The 23,260-nt window shown below is 54.7% G+C and overlaps 4 protein-coding genes across 4 annotated transcripts; 1 reads left to right on the top strand and 3 right to left on the bottom strand.

Moving 5' to 3' along the window:
• Positions 1-910: 910 nt before the first annotated feature.
• Positions 911-4,628, bottom strand: HER10_EVM0003760 (heterokaryon incompatibility protein Het-C). The gene is made up of 5 exons (XM_035473424.1): positions 4,009-4,628; positions 3,380-3,937; positions 3,135-3,314; positions 2,541-3,085; positions 911-2,489 (listed from the first exon to the last, which is right to left on the bottom strand). The coding sequence occupies exons 1-5, from the start codon at positions 4,130-4,132 to the stop codon at positions 1,044-1,046; spliced, it is 2,853 nt and encodes a 950-aa protein (XP_035337080.1). The 5' UTR covers positions 4,133-4,628; the 3' UTR covers positions 911-1,043.
• A 6,458-nt stretch (positions 4,629-11,086) lies between these two features.
• Positions 11,087-13,328, top strand: HER10_EVM0008673 (HMG box protein). The gene is made up of 2 exons (XM_035478186.1): positions 11,087-11,479; positions 12,020-13,328. The coding sequence occupies exons 1-2, from the start codon at positions 11,333-11,335 to the stop codon at positions 12,869-12,871; spliced, it is 999 nt and encodes a 332-aa protein (XP_035337468.1). The 5' UTR covers positions 11,087-11,332; the 3' UTR covers positions 12,872-13,328.
• A 485-nt stretch (positions 13,329-13,813) lies between these two features.
• Positions 13,814-16,985, bottom strand: HER10_EVM0010407 (urease). Its single transcript, XM_035479867.1, has 5 exons — positions 16,888-16,985; positions 16,692-16,778; positions 15,433-16,619; positions 14,478-15,369; positions 13,814-14,390 (listed from the first exon to the last, which is right to left on the bottom strand). Exons 1-5 carry the CDS (start codon positions 16,906-16,908, stop codon positions 14,070-14,072), a joined length of 2,508 nt encoding a protein of 835 aa, XP_035337625.1. The 5' UTR covers positions 16,909-16,985; the 3' UTR covers positions 13,814-14,069.
• A 1,432-nt stretch (positions 16,986-18,417) lies between these two features.
• Positions 18,418-20,837, bottom strand: HER10_EVM0011556 (histone acetyltransferase subunit 3). Its single transcript, XM_035480984.1, has 2 exons — positions 20,257-20,837; positions 18,418-20,088 (listed from the first exon to the last, which is right to left on the bottom strand). Exons 1-2 carry the CDS (start codon positions 20,723-20,725, stop codon positions 18,587-18,589), a joined length of 1,971 nt encoding a protein of 656 aa, XP_035337721.1. The 5' UTR covers positions 20,726-20,837; the 3' UTR covers positions 18,418-18,586.
• Between the last annotated feature and the right edge of the window lie 2,423 nt (positions 20,838-23,260).

Below are 23,260 nucleotides of genomic sequence, written 5' to 3'. Positions count from 1 at the left end.
GAGAGCTCGCCTCCGCTCCGTTGGTCACCTTGCTCAAGTTCCTAATTCTTCTTCTACTCTTTTCCCTCCGTGTTTTCCTCTCTCATTCACATGGTACCTTGTCATCAGGGGTCAAAGTCAAAGAAAAGAGCGGGATCCAAGGTGAAAATCGAACATTTACCCAAATTTAACCGAACCAAAAGAACAACGATGATCCCACCATCATTTACCCCTCCAGACTTTTGAATGTTTGCGTGGTAGTCGGAGGATGGGGGATAAAATAGGTTTGGATCAATCTACCAGAAACGGAAAACCACCAGACCAAGACGTGGAATAAAACCCTCAATAAGATCCTCCTGCTTTTTGTATATCGTCAAATCACCTCATCAAAAACCATAACCTAGAATCTCCCATTCTCACCATCTACTCGGTAAGCACCTGGCGAGAAAAAAAAATTCAACCGTGCCGAACGCTTCGGCATGACGGCCACACGTCCCGGCTCTAGATCAGGTTGACTACGACTCTTTTCCCCGCAAAACCCGTTCGCTGGCGATGGCTGCCGTGCCGTCCATCTGGACACTAGGCAGGGGAGGGGGATTAGAACGGAAACAGAGTCACATTCGGAACGTCTCTGCCATGTTCCTCCCTTCTCCATGTGGTAAGATCAATCAGTTCGGCTCAACTGTCCCGTTTCTTAGCTGGCGTGTGGGGAGGAAAGTCACGGCACTTGATAGCCCTGATGAATGATCGAAATCCAGGTCGACCATCACCCAAGCTGCCAACGATAGTAGAAGACTGCTGCCCGGACTCAGCAACTCGTTTACATGTTCAAATGTCATCAACACATTGTGATCCTCACCCTGTACCCTTCACATCACATGACACACACAAAACGTTTGGACTCATAGTCAGAAGCAAGACTTTTTGTTATTGTTCTTCGTTAAACCTGTACCCGTAGCTTAAACCCCCAAGCTACCCCTGTTCATAAGCCAGTCGTCATCATCTACCAGAATACAACCGGCAGCAATCTTTGCCAAGAATCAAGAGAAACAGCCGCAGCGGTCCTACCATCTGCGGTTATTGTTGTTGTTGTCGCCAAACTGCTCAGCGACCTTGCCAATGAAGTCGCCGAAGCCGCCGCCGCCGCCCTCGCGGCGCTCGTCATCATCGTCACGGCGACGACCGTGGTGCTCCTCCTGGCGTCCATAGCCGCCACCCTCGTTGTCGTCGCGTCTACCGCCGCCGTAGCCGCCCTCGTCTTCGCGGCGGCCACCTCCGTAGCCACCACCGCCGCCACCATATCCGCCCTCGTCGTGACGACGTCCGCCGCCATAGCTCTCCTCTTGGCGTCCACCGCCATAACCACCGCCGAAGCCTCCCTCATCTTCGCGGCGGCCACCTCCGTAACCACCACCGCCACCACCATAGCCGCCCTCGTCATGACGACGTCCACCACCACCACCGTAGCTCTCCTCTTGGCGGCCGTAGCTGCTCTCCTCATGGCGACGGCCACCGCCGTAGCCGCCCTCGTTATCATCGCGTCTACCGCCGCCATAGCCGCCGCTTCCACCATAGTTGCTCTCCTCTTGACGACGGCCGCCGTAGCCGTCGTTCTCGTCGCGTCGGCCACCACTGAAGCCAGACTGAGTGTTACCCTCGTAACGGTGAGTCTCGGTGCGCTGCTCATAGCCACCACCGTAAGAGGGACGGGTCTCGGTAGTTTCCTCGTACTCGCGGCCGCTGGTTCGGCGTCCGCCAGAGCTGTCTTCCTGCTCATACTTGCGGTACTCGGTACGGCTGCCGCCACCGGGGTACTGGGTCTCGCTGTACTCAGCCTGACCATACTTGTTTCCGTGGCGGCCGTACTCAGTCGTAGTCTGGGTGTAGCCGCCATCGTCGTCACGGCGGCTGCTGTGCTGTGTCTCCGTCTCGTCCTTCTTGAAGACACCTCCAAGAATGGATCCGATAAGACCACCGGCGCCGCCGCCACCACCACCGCTCTCCTCCTCCTCCTGCTGGTGCTTGTACTTGGGGACCTTAACCCCAGTCTGCTGACCAACAAGGTTTGCGATGGCACCGGAAGCACCTTCGAGAATGGCGCCGGCAGCCTGGTCGGCAACCTTGTCTTCCCAGTTCTTGGGCTCGCCGAACTGCTTGCGCATGTGGAGCTTTCCGCTGCAGCCGTGGCCGTGTCCAGTGTCGTGGACACCCTCTTTGTGGTTCTCACCGCGCTGAACACCCTCGCGACTCAGCTTGCGGCGGTAGTCATCCTGCTGGCTTCTGTCCATGTTGTTCCACCACTCCTCAAAGAACTGGAAGATTTGCTGACGGCCCTCACGAGCGCCATCGTCTCCCATGTCACGCTGTGCAGGGTGGTGCAGGACGCCAAAGATAATGCGGTTCAAGGTGCGATTAACATCGACGCTGTCGTTATCGATGGCCTCCATGAGCTGGGGCACAACCCACTGGAGAGTCTTGGCAGCACAGCGGCCAGCAACCTCGTTCAAGATCTATCAACATGTTAGCCACCAATTTCGCCTACTGGATGAATTTTTCCTTACGTTGGTGAAGTGGTCCTTGGACAACATGGAGTGGGTAGGGTCAGTGCTACGGTCATCGTCAAAGACGACGTGTTGCTCCTTCTCACTGCTTTCGATAATCTCGGCGGAACCAGTGCGCAGCTCGTTGCGGATCTGGTTGATGACGGGAATAATGAAGGGGGCGATGACCGAGAAAACAAACTTGGACAGCTGCTCCTCAAGCTGCTCAAGAATCTTGGGCAGAACGGGAATCTTCTCAATGGCCTCAGAGATACCCTGCAAGATCTCGTCGTGGAACTCGATGGCAGGCATGATCTGCCTGAAGACATCCTGGATGTACCGGGTGTACTCCTCAGGCTCTCTGGGAGAAACCTGCATGTTCTGGAGCTGCGACGAGGTCGCGTTGCTCTGGAGCTCGTCCACCCGGTTGCTCTGGTGCTTACCGCCAAAGATACCATCGGGAATCATGTCCAGAAGGTTACGCAGAATGCTGGTATCGCTGTTCTTGCTCTCCTGGAGAGTACCCTCGAGCTCCTCAATCTCGTTCTGGGTCAGCTTGTCGGAGACTGGTCCTGTTAGCTGCAATCTTGTGTTGAGCATTTCAAGAATATGTACCTTCGCCAGTGACGGAGTGAAGGAAGTCAACACCTCCGAAGGTGCCGGTGACAATTGGGTAAACATCGCCTCTAGCTCCGTTCAGCTGAATCCGAGTGTCACGGCCGACGTGGGGGAAGACATCGCGCTCGCCAAGCTCAATCAGAGCCAGCTCGCAGTAGTTGCTGTGGGCGAAGAAATCTGTACCACACTTCGTTAGCGATATTCTCTCATGGTTTCATGAATCATGTGATTGAGCCACGCACCCTCCAAGCAGTGAAGACCAGTACCCATGAGGCGCATGGCCTCGTACAGATCAGCCTCATTCTTATTGCGGGAGTATCCGCGGGCCAGCTCGATGCAGCGGGCAAACAAGTTGCGAACGTGGGCGGCAGAAGTCATGATACCAGCCTGCTCGTTCGCGATGTAGTTCTTCATGCCGGACTCGCGGTCAATGCCAAGCTCGACGTTCTCATCGACGGGGCCTCTCAGACGGCTGTCGTACTGGCGGGCATCCACGTTATCGGCATAGTTCTTGGGGTTGTCGATGTGGTCTTCGGGGCGGTAGCAGCCAAGACGGTCGGCCGTGACCTCGAACTCCTTGGATCCGTAGCCAAAGGTCAAGAAACCCAAGACACAGAGAAGGAGACGAATGGCCTCGGCGGAGACGGACTTGACGGTTCCGACATCAATGGCCTGGGAGTAATCTCTGAGCCAGTTGCCAAAGTAGACACGGGAAACCATCATCTTGCTGAACTTCTTGCCGCCGATGGCGCGGGCCATGGCAAGGGTAAGGAGGGCATCTTCAATATCGCCGTGGCGCCCTGTGTGACAGAAGAGTTAGCGGATCTGCTCTCCCCATTAGACAATGGCGGGTGGGAGGGAAGGAGCTCACAGTTCTGGCCCTCGATCTTGGAAATGCTGGCAATGTTACCAGCTCCGAAGGCGTAGGTTGGCTGGGCAAGGCAGACCAGCACAAGCAGGCCGACCAGCAGCGGGTAGGACCTGGCGTCGAGCATGTTGATTGACTTGTACCTCTCGTGCTGCTCTTCTCTCTCCTCTTCTGATATTTAGTAGTGTTTATTTGTTGTAAGTCTGTAGAGACTGTTTAGTGACTTGGTCAAGGTGAAGTGGGGTTTGCGCAGAAGCAAAACAAAGTTATGATGACGGGAGGGAGGGGGGAGGTCATTGAAATAAGGAGAGAGATATGACACAAGCAAGGGGCAGTAAAGAAAAGGAGGGGCCTTTGATGAGGGCTGGAGGCGGTGGAGGGGCAACACGACGGCGTAACTGCGTTCTTCCAAGCTTCGGGAGCATGGGGGAGGGGGACTGGAACAGGAACTTGATGGAGCTATCAGAAGCCAGGAACAGGAGGCGGCTCGAGTGAAGAGGAGGGCGCCGACAGACAATCTTGGAATCAAGACCAAGCACCATTCTCCGTACACACGTCTGTGAATGCTGTGTGACTGTCTCTCCATCCAATCTTGACCAGCCCAGTCCAAACCGCCATCTGAGGCTTCCATCTTGTCACTGCCCCTCCTTCACGCGCACACACGTTCCTCCCACCTTGGTTCCCGTCCTCTGTTCGCAGCGTGTTTTGCGGTGGTTTGTGGTCCAAGCCCCCAGGTGCCATGGCATCATACTACTGCGCGATAGCTGCTGCCAAGAGCTTCCCCCACCAATGCCAGTGGGCAGTGATGGAGGGGCTTGCGCATGCCGATTGGGAGCTCGAATCAGAGACAGGGGAGCGGTTGCCAGTAGCGCCATGGGTTGGGAGTTGGAAAGATAGTTTGGGGTACTTGAAGATGGGTGGTGGACACATACAAGACTAAAGTATCGGTGACGAGAGAAAGCCAGGTCGGATGGGGCAGGGGTCTGCATCAAGCTCAACGCAGCTGTGTGGATTCGATTCGGCAAGGTAAGGTAGTTGGGTAGCTTGATCGCCGGTCCTTTCGGGAGGCCTGGTTCACGGTGGTGCTAAGTGTCCGACGTGCGGGTGCGGGTGTGGGCGCGCGTCAGGCAAGACCTTGGCCAGCTGAAAATAAACTTGTGGTGATGATGGAGGACGTGGTTGCCTTTTTGGCTGGTGATATGGAATATCCGATGTTTTTGTCAATGTTGGATTTGGTCGAGTATCCGAATTGGAAGGGGAAAGAGTAAAAGTTCGGACATCTGCAATGGAAGCGCAATGAATTATGACGCAGCCTTCACCGACAAAAAGTTTGCTTCCTGAGGTACCCGGTATTGAGGGCAGTCGTTGCTTGGGCAGGTGCAGACAACGTTGAGTGAAGTGGGAATTGGAAGCTGCGGCCTTGTCCAGATCCTTGGCAACGATGTGAGAGGGGATCCATACGTACATACGAATATGAGTACGAATACACATCACTTCCTAAGAGAGTTCCCAACTCTTCATCGCTAAAAGTGAATACGATTGCTTAACATTGCAAGATCACACTCACATTGGCATACCCTGATCAGCTGCGACGGCCGGGCAGGCATTCAGGCTGACACCTCTGGCCGGCGCCCAGAAGGCAAGGAACCAAGCAAGAAACTCATGCGAACTCGATGCACTGAGAATATTCGTAGGCATCTCAAGACTTGAGAACTGCTGGAATGCTTCACTGCTCCGCTACACTCTCCTCCACTATTCCACGTCGCCATTTGGCACCTGGGTGGAGGCTCCTCACCGGGGCCGATCCGCTGCCAATGGAAAGCAGCGACTGGGCTGGGCTGCCTCCAGCCGTGACTTTCTTCCTCTGCCAGACCTTAGACCTTAGACGCCAGTCGTCACCTCAAGTTTCGATGGGGAGGCCGGGAGGGGGGAGACCCTCGTTTCAAAACGGGATGAGACGGTTGGCGGTCAGGCCGGTTTCTGGCGGCGGGGTCGGGGGCCATGGGTGAGGGAGCTAGGTACTGGGAACTCTTCCATATGTCACGGGGAGGAGAGGAGACTTGGAGAGGAGAGGGGGGCATCTTTTTTGGTGCGGGGCTGAGCTCAGCTTTCTGGGCCTTTCTATTGGCGACAACTCTACGGTACCTTAGGTAGCAGAAGCTTACTGATCTCATCTCATTCTCATCTCATTCTCATCTATGATGGGCGCGTAGGACGAGGATTCATGTCGCGGAACACTGCCGCAACTGTTCATCGCTGATTACTTGGGGACATGCTGTCAATGGTGCATCTTCTACTGATTGTGCTCCTGATACAACTCACTAAATTGATACCAAAAGTACCCAGTGACGATGCTGAGTATTTACTGCTGCTCCCTCAAGCTTCGATAGCTCAAAAAAAAAAAAAAAAAAAAAGGTAACAGTTTCGAAGCGGGACCTGAGCTACCCCGTCATAGCTATCCTAGGAACAACAGCTATGGATGAGTTGAACAAACTCACTCATTCTGTGAATCACCTGCTGTGTAGACAACATGAGACATCTGGCAAAATCTCTTCCAGAGAGACCTAATGGATTTGGTTCCCATGTTCTGTGGTCTGGGATGAGACAGGCCGTTACAGAACGTCTACGGAGTCGCGTCTGAGTTGTTATGATTAGGCGAGAAACACGCGTTGGTGGCCGTTGATCAACGCCTCGCAGGGGTGCGACTCACCACAGTAAAAGCGACTGGGTAGGTAATTCCGTTCGCGCTGCCTGCTTCTGATCAGACCTGCCATCTAGTCAAACGTAGACTCACATTGTCTCTCATGCGCCGTGAATTGATTGTGTGTATTGCTTATGCCACCTGGAAATCGAAGCTTTGTATGCCAAACAATCACAAGCAGCAGGGTCAGAATTCCGCTGCTCATTCTCATGGATCCACATCTCCTGTGACTTTACGTGAGATCAAGACTCCAGTGTCCTTCACTGATCCAGAGATTGAATTGAGCAATTCCATACTTGATTTAGTGAATAGAGTTCCACTTACCGTGCCTTGAAACTTATTCACTCTCGAGCCTCATGAGCGGCACATGTGTGCTCGTTGTAAGGTCCGTCGAAGTCTTCGGTCTGGGCTCGGTGTGCCGTATACAATGGGTGCTTTGCAACAACACCATGCCTAAGGCGATTCTGCGGCCGCGGTTGTGAAGGAGGCCCTATTGAACTGACTTAATATACGTGGTGTAGATGGGCGTGTCTCGATCAATACATTTGAGTAGTGTATACTCTTTGTATGCTGATATGCTTGTCAAGACAAGCCCGCCACGCTGTCTTCGACATGGGAACGGGTGAGCTCTGCAAGTTGACAAGGTATCGTACGAGAGCTTCCCGTGCTCTAGGACAAACCATCGCAGGCTGGACACCGGTGGTGGGCGAGCACCGTGTGGTCGTCCAGTGGGGGTTACACCTCCCGAGAAAGACCAGAGAAGGATGGGAGTCTAGATGGATCTCCGACACCTCATTCCAAGGGTCTCAGAGAAATGGTGGCCGCCTGAGCTCCTTAGAACACGGGCAGTTGTCAAAGAATAGAACAGCATCATGTCCGAAGTCTCAGACGTCCGTACAAGTGTTTGCTTCTAGTGCGTCAATGTAAATGCCCAGTGGCTAACTGTGAGCCTTCAAATGACTCCTATGGGAGATGCCTTCCAATAGCCAAGGGCACATTGCTTGTGAATACTCTCTAGGTGCCCAGTGAATCTTGACGAGAGCATCTGGCTTCAAGCAGGGCGTTTACGCTTTCCAGTAGTTGCCAGCGCATGAACACCTCTCAGGCCAGGAGACAGTTGGTTCAGGGTCGTTTACAACACCACCGGTGATGATGGTGCTCCAGGCTGGTGAAGAGCTTAAGCTGTTGCCGACCAAGCAGGTTTCTGGAGCTACCTTAGGTACAAACGGCGTTGACGGAGTATTACAGGGAAGCACCGAGGGATAGGTCCAGTCTCTTGTGGCCGAGAGAGCACACTGGGTAAGGTGACCTTGGACTGTTCGGACATGAAAACAAGTTGCGGGTGTACCAGCTGAAGCGACGGCGGGGAAAAGGCGGCTACTCCAATGGTGCTGGGAAAATAGCCTCATGAGAACTGAGACTGCCCGAGAACCAGAATGAATTGCTGGGCGGCCGGTTAGAGGGTGTTCGCTGTCATCGCTGAAGATGGAAACACGCAACCCGAGATGCTCGGTGCTGAGTGCGAGTGAGCGGGGAACCCTCCGTGCTGGACTTCTTGGGGGTCCAGCGAACACCGCCGACGAGACTACGTCTCATTCCTTCTGAGGCCTTATGGCTGCTGAACGACCGACACGATAACCAGGTGTGAGAAGCGCGGCAGTGATGGGCAAGAATTCAGCACGTCAGTGCCTGGCAGGACCACCTCACTGATGATGACTGGGTTCCCGATATTTGGCCGAAGGTACCCGTGATTTGGGAAGGGAAAAAACGAGGGGGCCTCGGCTGGAGCAGGCTTTCAGCGTCCTCGGTGTCGAGTCTGAAAGTCAGGTTCTGAGCAGAGAATGAGATGGGTGGGCAGCCTAGAGCCCAGAGTCCATACTGGCGGTCCAGGCCAGCAGAGACGGAGTCGGACAGATCCAGCTGCGATAACGGGGGCAGAAGCTCTGAAGTTGGCGACAATGAGGGATCTTCGGGCGAAGCAGTGGGGAAAGGCCTGTGAAAATGGCCGCTGTCGGGGGGAGACAGACAGACGAGGAGAAGAACGAGAAGTTCCCGGGGACCAGAGCGAGTTCAGAACGGCGGGGGGTGTGGAAGAGTACGGTGATGGATGGGGTGCCGCCGCCGCTGCTGCACCTGGGAGTCCAGGACTTGAGGTGATCTGGATGTGGCCAGTCAGTTTCAGGCAGACACAGGCGGGGATAGGCACCCGAGTGCTCAGAAGCCTTGCTGCTTTTAAAGCCTGGAGGGCACAGCACTGTGAACCTGTTAAGCCGGCGAGGACAGCCCGACGGACAGAAGGAGAGGAGTGAGGGATCACAGTCAGTGAGTGATAGCAGGTGGACGAGGGGAGTCAGAGATTGTCGGTCGGGGATGGGGGCAGTGCAATCACCGACGGATTCTAAGGTATGGTATGGAGTAAGGTACCTACCTGAGGTATCCCATCCCCCCGGTCATTGTGTTTTCCCCCCTTGTGCACAGAGTGCAGGCGCGCTGTGGGCGTTGTGGTCTTTTCCTCGCGAGGCCCACGGGTGGCTTGGGAAAACGGGCGGGACCCGACACTCGCTCACTGGTACTGGGCAGGAAGGCGCGTGGGCGCCCCCCGATTGCAGGGCCCTCATTGGGCGACAGGGCATTACCGCTAAACAATGGAGAGGCGAGGTGTGTATGTCATGGACGGTGCACGCCGCACACAAGAAAAATGTGGGCGCCCGCCGCCGAAAATCAGCGATCGAGGGAGGAAGAAAAGGGTGCAAAACTCCAAGGCATCCCGTCACCATCCAATACCACGTCGCTAAAAGTACAGTGAGAGTACCGCCAGAGCATCACAGCGACAAGCAGCGCACCAGATAGCGCGATTGGAGCACTACAGCGTCCGCAACGACCACGAATAAGTCATGCAGATGCTCAGAACAGGTCGGGGATCAAGATAGTAGCAAGAAAAGCATAGCCTTGCTCCCAAGAAAGAGGATTACTCAACGACCAGTTAATTGACTTGCAATAGCAAAGTACAGCAAAGAGACAAACCACAAGGCTCGATATATAGGGACTCAGGTCGAGTCCAGTTGTGCTGGGCGGCAATCAACACGAGCGCCGATGCCGAGGGGGGAGCTGATGGCCAGCGGTACCTTTTGTAGGTACCTTTTTCGGTGAGGTAAGGTTACCTAAGGGAACGAGGAGAGGAATGGTGGGACGCAGAGGAAAAGCTTGTAGGCCGTACCTTTAGGTAAGATATGGATAACAAGTGACCTCTTTTCTGTTCAAAGGGTCACTCTCTTCTGATGCCTTTTTCGTGTTTTGGCGCCTGGTGCTGAGTGAGCTGGCGCTGTATCATGTCTTTGCGTGAAAGTATTTCGTTTATTTTGCTTCATGGCTCTGGCGGAGTGGATCAAAGTGTCCCATCGGCCGTCATTCACAGTGGAAAACGCTGGAGGTCCTGGGCTGCGCTGGGAGTTTACAAGGTCTGGTGGAGGCAATGTGCTGACCACATTTGTGCACAAAAAGATGATGCTGAGATGGCATAACCTCTCCAGCAGCCAGCTCTGGCTTGGCCAGGCGCGCTGAGGTGGGCGAGACTGATCGGGCCAGGCTGGAGGAGCTTTTTCGTTTTCCATTACTGATTAGCAGCACTGAGGTGGATGCATCCCCTTGAGTGTTGCAGGGGTGTCGGGCACTTTTTTTTTGTTTTCACGCGTCGCATGATGTGATTGAGGGAAGGTGCCAGAGGTACATGAGGTGCTAAGGTAGGTAGGTACCTTACCTCGAGGCTCAGAGGCTCAGAGGGTATTCAATATTGGCGCAGAGAGAGTGTGGGAATATGGGAACCAAGGTTTGCATTAGGTGGCACCAGTGTAGACGACCTACCTAAGGTAAGGTAAGGTCAGGTACGCAGTACGCAGTGAGAGACGGCAGACGTGGAGACTTTGTACTTCCCGCCCGAGAGGGACGGGAGAGGACAGTTGTGGTTTAACGGTTTAACCGTCTGGCGGCACGGGCGACAACTGAAGCGACATCACCGCGGATTCGCCAGCAAAGGTGGAAGACCGGGAAAGAGGGGGAATAAACGTGCAAGCATGCTGTGGGCTGGAAAGCCTACTGCTGCTGCTGCTGCTGCCGGAGCCTTGGGGGAAGAAAAAAGGACAGGGCAAGAGAATGGGAATACTTTAGGTGAAAGAGAGGGGGGACAGAGCAGGCCCCCCAAAACTCGCCCAGGTCGCTTTTTTTTGGGGCGAGCAAGAGCGAAGTGCCTGAATTTTTTTTTTCTCTATTCCCCTCTTCCCCTTCCCACTTGGCCCCCCCGGAAAGGTGCCAAATCACTCCCAAACCCCTCCCACCCCGTCTGCACTACATATTCGGCTCAGGCCCTCCCCCCAACCTCCCATCCCCTTCCCTCTTTTTCCCCCATTTCTTCACTTTCCCAGGCACCAAACCCCCCCAAATCTCAACCGCCCTTTCCTCCCAACTTTGCGCCACTTTGTGAGTGCCATAAAAAAGCAACTCCACCAAACACCAGCACAACCCTTTCTTGCTTCTCGCCATCGTCGCGTCAAAGCAGCACTTGATTTACAGCGCCCATCGGCCCTAAATCCTCTCTACCTCACCACAACCACCAAAAACACAACCATCACAATGCCTCGCCCCTCAAAGAAGGCCCTCGCCGCTACCCCCAGCGCTCCCGTCGCTGCCGTTCCCGTCGCGCCTGCTCAGCCCGTGCAGCCCCTCCAGATCCCCCAAAGACACATTGATGTCGAGGGTTTCATTCGCGTCCGCGACTCGGTAAGATACCTCCTTTCCACCATTTCCTCAAAATCTTAATTCTCCGCCACCATGTTCTCCCAATTTCACTCTCCGCTCCACCACTGCCCATTCGGCTACTCTGTGGTCGATATTGCGCCAGCTTCTTCACTGGCTTCCGCTGCCATCAGAACTCCAAGCATCTGGATTGTCTTGCTATTTCTTCAACGCGTTTCTCGGCGTGAACTGTCAGCCGCGCGTGCTTGTGTGCTATCTATCCAGAGATTCAGCTGGCACCGCGCAAGACAAGACGGGCACATTTGCAATTGATAAGCCAAATGTGCTCCGAGAAAATGGCAGTGGGAAAAACACGCTGCGTCAGAATGCTCGTTTTGTTTACATGGCCCAATGTGACCCCGCGTCTGCCGCGGGAGCTGTGACCCACAGAAGCTCTTCAAGCTCAGCTCAGCTAAGCTTGTTCGCCCATTTCCCACTACACGTTACCTACTACACAACTATACGCATCTTACTACTCTCTTCTCAACCGCATCTGATCAGACAGAATGCTAACACCCATTCCAGGTTCACCAGCGCCTCATCACCATCCTGGAGTTGATCAAGAACTTCTCCGAGGACTACTACCGCCAGACCAGCCTGCTTCTCGGCGAGTCTGCACACGAGGCTATCCCGGGCATTGACCACCCTTTGAACACCTTGGAGCACGCTGCCCAGAGCATCGCTCCCCTGGCCCTTGGTCTCCAGCCCGGTGTTGCCTACCACCCTGCCCCTGTTGAGGAGAAGAAGGAGCGCAAGAAGCGCACCCACGACCCCAATGCTCCCAAGCGCCCCCTGACCCCCTACTTCCTGTACATGCAGACCGCCCGTCCCATAATTGCCAACGACCTTGGTGATGCCGCTCCCAAGGGTGCTGTTCAGGAAGAGGGCCAGCGCCGCTGGAAGGCCATGAACCTTCAGGAGAAGGCCGGCTGGAACAACGCTTACCAGTACAACCTCCGCCTCTACCAGGCTCGCGTCCACTCCTACAAGCAGGGTGGCAACCTTGAGGCCAGAAACATGGACGATGATACCGCTCTCAAGTACGCCGAGGAGCACAACATCCAGATCAACCCTGTTGATGTTGTCCCCGATGTTGAGGATGCCATCGCCGAGCAGCTCAACCAGGCCAACACCGTCGATGCTCCTGGTGAAGAGGAAGAGGAGGAGGAAGTCCCTGCTCCCGTCAAGACCCCCAAGAAGCCCGCCTCTACCCGCAAGCGCAAGACCGCCACTCCTGCTGCTGAGCCCGAGGCCAAGGCTGCTGCCACTCCCGCAAGCCCTGACAAGAAGCGCCGCCGCACATCCACCAAGGCCGCTGACGCCACTGAGTCAGCGGAGCCTGCCAAGAAGAGCAGAGCGAAGAAGGGCAAGAACTAAGCATTTTGCTTCTTTCCACCCCTCCTTCTACTCGTTTTTTCTTGTTTCTAGGTTTCTGGGTTTTTGCAAAGATGATACCTCGTTGCGCGGCGGCTTGTCGTCGATCCTTACCCCTTTACTGTCCCTATGCTGGCGCAGATATACACGGGTGTGTGAGGTTCTGAACTGGAGGGGGAAAAAAGGAAGGATCACATCTACTTCGGTCCTCGGTCGTTGCGTGAGCCTACTGCGCGCGCAACGCGGTGTGTATGATTTCACAAGGCGTGTGGTTTTGGGACGGTTTTTCCAACGGATACAACACGTGTGAGAGAGAGAAAGGAATACAAAACTCCCAACTTGAGTGTGGGCGGTTTATGGATCCAATGGGCTTTTGGTTTGGGCTGGCTCTGCTTGTTTTCCAGTTAGTCCTGTATGTATAATGACGGACATGAGAGAATCAAACAATATTGATCTTCACATTGACGCTGTTTGCCTTCAATGATGAATGTGAAATGTGTAGTGAAATGATTTATGCAGCGTATCTTGCCTTGGGAAGATGGACTCAGTCGATGGAGAAATTACTCACCCAGGCTATGAGCGTATGGGAGACACAGGATCGAAGAACTTATCACTTCCGACTGAAGTCGGATATACATCATCCAACTTCACTGATGGAGAGTTTGGAAATACCAAGCTAGCCACCGTTCTACGTACCTACCTTACCTTGTATGCACAGCTTATTACCTTGTACGTGGACACGTAAATGCAACGCGTGGGTCGAATCTGTCCGTCGATCCTTTAGGCTTTTGCGGGAAGGAGAGAGGTGTTGTGTTGGCATTACTCTATCAGAACGACAGCCAAGACTTTCTTAACCACCCCCATCATAACGCTCTGACACTGTACTGCATGCTTCTGATGTTCTGATTTTAGTCATGAAATAGAAAATGCTGTTATTGCTTTTTTGGAACCCTTTCATAAGGTAAGGTAGCTTCTCTCATGTGTCATTAATAATAAGCACCCCAATATCCCCATCCCAACTACCCGCCCGTAATGCCGCTATGCTTTGAAATGTTCCTTCCCTTCCCCCTCACTACGACGTGCCCTCTCATCATACTTTCATCTTCTCATCAACGCCGAACCTCTCAAACACCCATCCTGATGTCCATCCCATCAACACCAGAAGAGTCCGCCGCCGCCATCATCATCATCATCATAACGCTTAGTAGACGTAAAACGCCTGCGTCAAGGGAAGCGTATCAGACGGCTCGGCGGTACACACCTCGCCGTCCGCCTCGACGGTGTAGCTCTCCGGGTCGACCCTCATCCTTGGCATGCTGTCGTTGAACCGCATATCCTTCTTGCCGACAGTGCGGCACCCCTTGACGGCCTCGACGCGCTTCCGGAGGCCGTACGACGCGATGGCGCCCGAGGCGATGGAGGCGGCCGAGACGAAGAGCACCGATGAGGCCGGCACGAGGGGCGCGAACATGGGGCGCGCGATAATGGGTTGGACTGTCGGGATGGAGGCGTTGGGGTCGCCCTGTGAGAGATTGGTTAGTTGATGCTTTTTTCCCCCTCTCTTTTTCTTGACGAAACGCATGAGAGACCAGAGGGGAGGGAGACTTACCATCTGCGCGGACGCGATGAGACCGCTCTTGATAACCAGGTTGGGCTTCGTGCCGAACCACGCCGGGTCCCAGACAACCAGGTCCGCAAGCTTGCCGACCTCGATACTACCCACCAGATGACCGAAGCCCTGCGCGACAGCCGGGTTGATAGTGTACTTACTCACGTAGCGCTTGACGCGAAAGTTGTCGGCGCCCGTGCCCTCGTCCTCGGGCAGGAACCCGCGCTGGACCTTGTTCTTGTGCGCCGTGTTCCAGGTGCGGAGGACGACCTCGCCGCAGCGGCCCATGGCCTGCGAGTCGGACGACATCATGCTGATAGCGCCGAGATCGTGGAGCACGTCCTCGGCGGCGATGGTCTCGGCGCGGATGCGCGACTCGGCAAAGGCGACGTCCTCGGGGATGTTCTTGGAGAGGTGGTGGCAGACCATGAGCATGTCGAGGTGCTCGTCCAGTGTGTTGCGGGTGTAGGGCCGGGTCGGGTTCGTCGACGACGGCAGGACGTTGGGGTGCTCGACGACGGAGATAATGTCGGGGGCGTGGCCACCACCGGCGCCCTCCGTGTGGTAGGTGTGAATCGTGCGCCCGGCAAAGGCGTTGATGGTGGACTCGACGAACCCGGACTCGTTGAGCGTGTCGGTGTGGATGAGGCACTGCACGTCCAGCTCGTCGCAGACACTGAGGCACGTATCAATGGCCGCGGGCGTGGTGCCCCAGTCCTCGTGAAGCTTGAGGCCGCAGGCGCCGGCGATGACCTGGTCGCGCAGGGCCTCAGGCGCCGAGTCGTTGCCCTTGCCCGTTATGCCAATGTTCAGGGGCAATGTGTCGCAGGCCTGAAGCATCTCGCGCATGTAGTTCTTGCCGGGCGTACAGGTTGTGGCGCTCGTGCCGGCACTATAGGAGGTTGGTCAGTCGACGGAACAAGCTGACTTGCTCTTCAGGGGAATGCTCTCTCACCTTGGTCCCGTACCACCTCCAAGCATGGTGGTGATACCTGAAGCGACGGCCTCGTTTGCCTGTTGCGGGCAGATGAAGTGGATGTGAGTGTCAATGCCGCCGGCGGTGATAATCTTGCCTTCGCCAGCGACGACATCTGTACAGCTACCGACAATCATGTTCGGGGTCACGCCGTCCATGACATCCGGATTACCCGCCTTCCCGATAGCAACAATCATACCGTCTTTCACACCAATGTCGGCCTTGTAGATGCCCGTCCAGTCAACAATGAGGGCGTTGGTGACGACCATATCCAGAGATTCCGAGTCCGGCCGGCCCGTTGCCTGGCCCATACCTTCTCTCAACGTCTTGCCGCCGCCAAACTTACACTCGTCGCCGTATACGGTGAAGTCCTTCTCCACCTTGATCCAGAGATCCGTGGTGCCGAGTCGGACCAGGTCGTCCACGGTGGGACCGAACATTGTCGCGTACGCCGCCCTCTCCATCTGGTAGACCTCGGCAAAGTTCATGATGGCTTCGGGCTCCGGCGCATGGGCGAACCCGGCCAGCTGAAGCTTCTCCACAATCTCCTTTGCGCGCCAGAGCTCGACGCCGCCCGAGGCGAGCTTGTTGCCGCCGCGGATGACCTTGTGGCCTCCAATCTCGACGAGCGTCACCGTCTTCACATCACCGGGCTCGAAACGCACCGAGGTTCCGGCGGGGATGTCCAACCGGTAGCCGTACGACTTCTCGCGGTCAAACTCGAGCTGCGGGTTTGTCTCGATGAAGTGGTAGTGTGAGCCGACCTGGATGGGGCGGTCCCCCTTGCTCTTCACCTTGAGCCTGATGCGGTTGCGCTTCTCATTGAGCGCGACCTTGCGCACCGCGGTGACGACGGCGCCGGGCGCCTTCTTGGGCTCGTACGCCGCGACTTCGGGCATCGAGAAGAGGTCATTGCTAGGCACGGGGAGAAAGCTGCCGTATAAGGCGCGCGCCAGGTCACCATCGTCCGTTGCGATGGGATTGTGGACAGTCACGAGATAGGTCCCTGAGGGAAAGGTGCCCTCGACCTGGATCTCATGAAGGGTACTGCAGACTGTGGGGAGCACATGCCTCCTCCCCAGCATGGTGGCACCCAAGCTCATGAGATCGGCCACGGTGTGGTTACCATCGCGGATGAGCTCTTGCAAGTTGCTGGCGATGAGTGCCTGCGGTTGAGTTGTGTTAGTGCATACAAACTCTGTGTGCGGTGATAGCACCGCAAAAGAAGGTATTCGTACCGTTGCTTCAGAGTGGTTCAATTTGACGCCCCGGGCAAGCCGCCGCTGAGCCAGGGAGCCTAATTGAGAGATGACGAGCTTATCGAGCTACAATCACGACGTGCCGCGTTAACACTGCTGTCTCTACCAAATCCTGCCAAGGCGACAGGGATGTGTAAGAGGGAAACTTTGGGCACAATGGGCAAAAAGTACAAACCTCCTTGGGAACGAGATGCATCCTGGCAAGATTGTTGGTAACTCTCGGCCAGAGAAACCCGTCTTCATGAGCAGCTGTAGGTGTTGGTGAAAGAAAAATCACAGATTACGGGTTTAGAAGGACTCGCTGGCGCCAAAAGGGTAGTTAGACACTACAGGTAGGTGGCCGTCTTCGATAGTGAGGAAGCGGCCGTTTGCGCCGCCCACGGGCCTGGACCGGCGGCCACCTGCGAAAAAGGTGGGATGATGATAAGGCCCGGCCGCTTGGGATACGTCCCCCCCAAATGGAGGCTTGATTGGCCCTCCACTACCCCGCACAAGGAAGGTCCCTGAGAAAGTGACTGCCAAACCGCCCGCGGACCAATACAAGGCTCTCGTTTGTCTAATAGGCATTACGTCCAATTTTAGGCGATAAGCTAACCAAGAAGACTTCCATATGAACCACCTGCAGAATTGTATGTAAACTCCCACGCCGTTCCACCGAGCCGCTGCAAGTGCCGGCGCCGTGCTCTACATCGTGGGGATGTCTGTAGTCTGTACGCCTCATCACGAGAAGTTGGTCTCGTGACTCCAGTCATGATCAGAAACTGACCTCTCAAATGCGAGGTTCCTCGTGAATCCTACATTGTCTGGTGAAGACAAAATTGAAACTGAGTGCTACGACTGAGTACGCAGAAGCACATCACCACTCATCTCTAGGGACGGTTTCCAATACACGGTACTATGACAAGTCAGCAACTGTTTCGATCCTCGTAAACTTCCACAATACCTTAGCTATACATGCCATATGCACCCAATCTTCGCAGCTTGGAGAAAAACGAAACTCGCAAAAACTGCCGCCTCAGCAAGCTCATTCCTCCTCCCGAGCAGCCTACAGACCAACGCAAAGGACTGAGCCCACACAAAGAATTGCGCCCATCTTACGAACATAAGCCCTCGACGCGGCGCGTGTGAGAAGGTGCCCATTGTGAGAAGAATCCGAGGTAGGGCGGGATGCCGAGGATGTTGGTTTGTATATCATAGCCTCGCTCTGCAACGGCATCGTGAACAGAGGCGCTTTCGAGACCGGTGAAGAGGGCACCGTAGCTCAGGTAGTCTGTATCGAGAGATCTTGCGAGTACATTCATTGTGCGATTTTGAGCAGTGGCGGTATAGATGTGGGGAAGCTCAAATACGCCGGATGGCCACGCTCGAACGATCAAGCGCGATTTGCTGGAGATCAGATATCACATCTTGGTTAATGAGAATCGTGTCTATCTAGTCTGCCTTTAACGTATTGGAGAAAGCGAGGACGCGGTCAGCTCGACACGCCTCGCTATAGGGTAAAGTTGTCTGCTAACTTTTTGAATTTCAAGAAAGGCACCCAGGTACCCGGAGATACCCGTTTCCTATGATTCAGTTGATGGAGATCATGGCCGTGTCAGACCATGGGAGATATTGGTATCTTAGTCTTTTCATTCACACAACCAAGTATTGATCTGGCTATAGGCTGGCCTCATCAACTCCAGAGCGAGGCCTCGTCACATCCAGTCCTCTATGCTGTTCCTAACGCCGTCCACCGAGTCCAGTCCAATGGTCGACTGCCACTCCAAAGTTTTACCTCCCAAAACCGAGAACCCAGGATACCAAAGCATGTACCAGTGCTAGTCGTAACATATTGACAATCATCCCATTTTCCTCAGCCGGGTGAGCTGAATACCTTATTCCTCCTCGACCTCTTCGTCCCACTGCGACTTCTCTCTCTTCATCAGATCAGCCATGACAGGAGCCTTGAAGATGGAGGACTCGGGATCTGAGCCACGCGGCACCTTGCCAAGGCTCTCGTCGTCGAATACAGATCCAATCGTATCGATCCAGCGCTTCCGGCGCTCCATTAGGGTCTTCGTCATGTCGCCGATGCCTGGTCTTGCCATACCAGCCGCACCACCAACCGCGTGGCTACCGCCTCCAGCACCGCCAGGTCGCTTGTTCTTCTTGCTCTTGCCCATTGTACGGGTTCGCTTGAGATAGGCAGCCTGCACTTGCGTGTCGAGATCCTCCAGAATTGTTTGGTATTCTTGGTGCGCCATGCGCTCCTTGACGAGCTCCGTGAGTCGAGACTTGCGAGCGCCGTTGATGAGCATTTGCTCTCGAAGGCGGCCTTGCAGTAAGCGCAGTCGTGCTGCCACCTCATCGTCGAATGCGCCATCGTATTCCGGCTCGAAATTACCTTCCTGGGGAAGGAAGCCAATGTGCTTCAGTTCCTGCTTGATTCGTTCATCGACCTGGGTGTACTCCAACTTTGGATGCGAAGCCTTCTTCCATGCCTCGGAGTTCGATTCGGGCATGAAAGATGCAGGCGGCACAGTCGGCGGAGCCTTATCATCGACGAAGCTCTGCTGCGTATCTCCATTTTCTCCGTTGACGCTGCCGCCATTCATGACAGTATCTCCGTTGGTGAAGCCGTTGGGTGCTTTCTCTTCGTCTGCTTGGGGTCGGTTCTCGGGTCGCATCGCTTGCATCAATCGAGACAATAAGGGACCGACAGAGAGTTTATCTGTCTCGGCAACCTCGTCGTCCATGTTGTCAATCGCGCCACGAGCCTGGTTGGGCGCCAACTGTTCGCGCGCACCTTGAGGTTTGTCAAGTGCCATGGCGCCATCCTCCTCTTGCCAGATCTCAGTGTAGTGCTTCTTGCCTCTCTTAGGCATGTGGAAAGGTGTGACGCGATCGCCGCGTTCTCGAAGGAAGCCGAGGTCTTCCTCAGCAAAAGGCCGGAAGTAGGGTTCCATATACGTCGAGAAGGTCGAAAAGCTGATCTGGTTCGTGGGCTTGGCACTACTAAAGTCCTTGTCGGGAGGATCGCCAGCAATGAGATCCGCCAGATCAGTCTTTGGAAAGACAGCGACAGAGAATATCTCCTTCAATTCGTCCTCTGGCATGCCTGGGTGTGTCGGGCGAATTTCGTAGACGGTCGGGTCGGGGAAGGTGGAGGGATCGTCGCCAAAGGTGTGCGCAGCGGGTTGGGCCTTTTTGGGCGGCGCGCCCTCGTCCTCCGAACTCTCCTCCTCCTCCTCCTCTTCGGCCTCTTCTTTTTTCTTCTTCTTCTCGTCGACTTCCATTGCTGATGGTGTTGCGGGCGCGACGGGTGACAGGGAAGAACTGGCCGAGTCGCGCGAAAGCTTTCGTGGTTTAGTGGATTCCCTAAGCGGGGATGATCGCTCTGTGGTAGCAGGCGAGGTCAGTACTCGAATTTAAATACGAGGAATCCAGCTTAGTCGTGCGGTGACGAGGTGAGCATTCGGTGAGCATCCTATGCCCCACGAACAAACCAAGAAAAAGCGTGAAAGAGCACTAGACCGCACAGGGCCAAAGAAGGGTAGTGACCTACCGACTCCCCCTTCCTGGGGTGGTGCCAGGGTATCGGCCGCCTTTCTCTTCTTCTTGTTGGTCTTGCCCGTCTTCTTGCCGTCCCCCTCGGCCTTCGCGGCGGGTTCAGCAGGCTCGTCGACGTCGACGTATTGCTTGCGCGTGCTGGCTAATATGCGCATACCCCTATCGCAGAAATTGCTTCGTCTGTCGATGGTTTCCTGCAGGCGCTGCAGGCGGGCAATCATGCCATCGAGACTCTTGGAGTCGGGCATCACGGCATTGGAGGCGCCTTGGTCTACGAGATCATCGTAGTTGAGGTTACGAAACTGCTCGACACGTAGCTCGAGATACTCGGTGTCGACAGCGTCGATAGGGGGCAAGCTGGCCGAGGGCACGACGGAGCTCGGGGTCGTGTTGCGGCTGCGCTGTCGCATAGCACCGGGCCCGGCTTTCTTGCCGGTGCCCTTTTGGCTCGCAGCAGGCGGCATCGCGGGCAGCCTGTGATGGGCGCTCGCAGGTTTGGGATGGCTTTTGATGAGGTTGGATCTTGCGCGTCGTCCTTGTCGAGGGTTGCGATGGATCTGATATGTCGAAGTGAAGGTTGGGCCTTTGATGTCAAGCGTCAACTGAATGGCACTCGAGATCGCGCCGCCCTGTATCGGTAAGGTACGCCTAACGTGCTTACTGGATTGGTCACCGGTCGCGGAAGTATGGGTCGAATCGCCCGAGCTCGCCTGTTGCACGCACCCTGGGGTTACCCGCGGAAGTCTGGGGGAAGGTACATATGGAAAGTGCTCCGTCAGCGCCGAAATGGGAAGTGCCTCTGTGAACCGGGTACCTTACCTAAGGAAAGCACAAGGACCAGGCAAGCTTCAGTGCCTTGGCTCCATCAACTGCCATCTCGCGAAACCGGCATCTCGCATCCCATCAAAAGGATCAAGATCTAGGCACTCCCTTCCTTAGATCGATAAAGTATTGGTTGACGGTCATGACGTGACTCCTCGCCTTGCCATATATGCGAGCCAGGTTGAATTCTCTCTTAACAACATTATTTTAGTCACCGTTACTCCCGGAGCTTGTAGTGAAATGCCATACTCTATCATAATACCGGCACATAAGCAATGGATCACGGGTAGGCAACAATGCTGATATCATACTATGCCGCCATCGACCACCAACATTTCAGAAAGTGGCTAGAGCGGTGATTCAATAACGATGGAACATGAGAAAAGCTTGAGAAAAGCATGATTATGAATGAGGGCATGCACGGCCAGGTTCACAGGGAAGAAGGCTCCTGCACGCTGATATGGTTCCCCATCTAAAAAGTTTGACGATCTCGATGGGTAGGCAAGATCAACCGAACGTGAGAACTATGTTTGCATTGCTCACTTGTAAATAGCTCATTGATCAATCAAGACTACCCAATCTCCCTCAAGGCAAGTTGATCAATGAAGGTGCTCTGTTCGAGGAGAAGGCGTTTCTCAGGTCTTACTTTCAGCCCCCGTTCACGAAAGTACGATAAGTACATCTAGGGATGCGTACTTCATAAACTCTCTTAAGCCAAAAAGTCAACTCCGTAGATTCGTATCTTTTGATCACCGATTTAACACGTCCGTGGCCTTCTGTACGTTTTCTAAAGCTGCTAGATCAGATCCTATTGCTCCCAAGAAGCGAAAGTGCATTGAGTGTACTGTGCGATACAGACCCATCTGGCGATTTAGACAGTGCATCTCCCAGGCCGGGGAAAAGCAAAAGGGCAGCCCCAACTTCACGGGTCTCTCTCACTTCCAAGAGCAAAAGTGTACATTGCCAATTGCTAATGCTTATTCACTCTATCTGTACAGAAAAAGCATCAAAGTTTCTCACTACATTCCTGGCTTGTTGGTTCACAAATAGGAACATCGGAAGGACTACCACAGGCGGTGATATTTCGGCCAGAGACCTCCCCATAGGCCGACAAAGACGCGGGTCAAGAACGACGGAGCAGACGAAACTGAGGCTCATGGCAGGGCTGCCACTCATCGATATGAGGAACATCAAGCGCTTCTTACGAGTGCAAAAACGAGCCAACAATGGCCGACGTGGCTACGCGTTCATAGATGGCTTAAGGAAAACCAGCTATCACATCTGGTTGAGTCGGTAGTGCCCAGGAGCGGAACTTAAATCCCCTCTCTCAATACCCTTTGGATGATCATCAAAGTAGCATGAAGCTCCACAAGAAATTAGGGATTCTCGCGGGATGAGGACGTCTATGAGCTCCTGAGGGGCGGTCGATGGAGCCATGTGCTCTGGGGCTCTTCTCTCATTGGCATCGTTTGGTGCTCACCAAACCCCAGACAATCTGTGGTCTGCACATACCGACACACTACGTTACGATTTATGCATGGCAACAAGTAGTTTCCTAGTTTGGTTCGAACGGACGATATGTCGTCCATCGATTGAGTGGCCTCGAAGCCAATCTGGAAAGCTGGCATTCATTCGTACGAGCCTTGTTCACTGGAACCACCCACGTTGTGGTACTCACAGAGTAGTCACTCGCTTGACTTGATTTCAGAAACTCGTCATGAACATCAACCTGCTCGAACTTTGAAAAGGGGTCGAAATGACTTCTAATTAGCTTAATTCTCAAGTAATTGGCTTATAGGTGACATATTCGCTGATAAGAACATTGAAGCCTTCGTCACAGGCAATGCTTGGAAGTGCAAGGTAAAGGCGATATCATTGTCCCCACGCATTGCAGTCCCAACACCCCATGGGAACGGAAGCAGAGGGACTGATACGTCTCGCAACCTCCCGTGCCATTAAACTAACAGAGGATTGGCGCAGGCGTGTTCGCTCTGGCGAATTCCATTCTACGAGCACAAGAGGCTGATGCCCAGATGGTTTGCCCATGTGCTCTGGCCATTGGTCGACACGACTTGGCCCACAGGCGCTGGCATGGACAAGCCGTGTTTTACCTCACCCACGCGGCCGCGCTAGGAGCTCGACAACGAGGTTGGCGGGGTTGGCTCAATTGAGAAGCT

Source organism: Colletotrichum scovillei, assembly GCF_011075155.1.
Source record: "Colletotrichum scovillei strain TJNH1 chromosome Unknown Contig00002, whole genome shotgun sequence".
Lineage (NCBI taxonomy): Eukaryota > Fungi > Ascomycota > Sordariomycetes > Glomerellales > Glomerellaceae > Colletotrichum > Colletotrichum scovillei.
The sequence above is the reverse complement of the archived record's forward strand: the minus strand, read 5'-3'. Positions and strand labels throughout refer to the sequence as shown.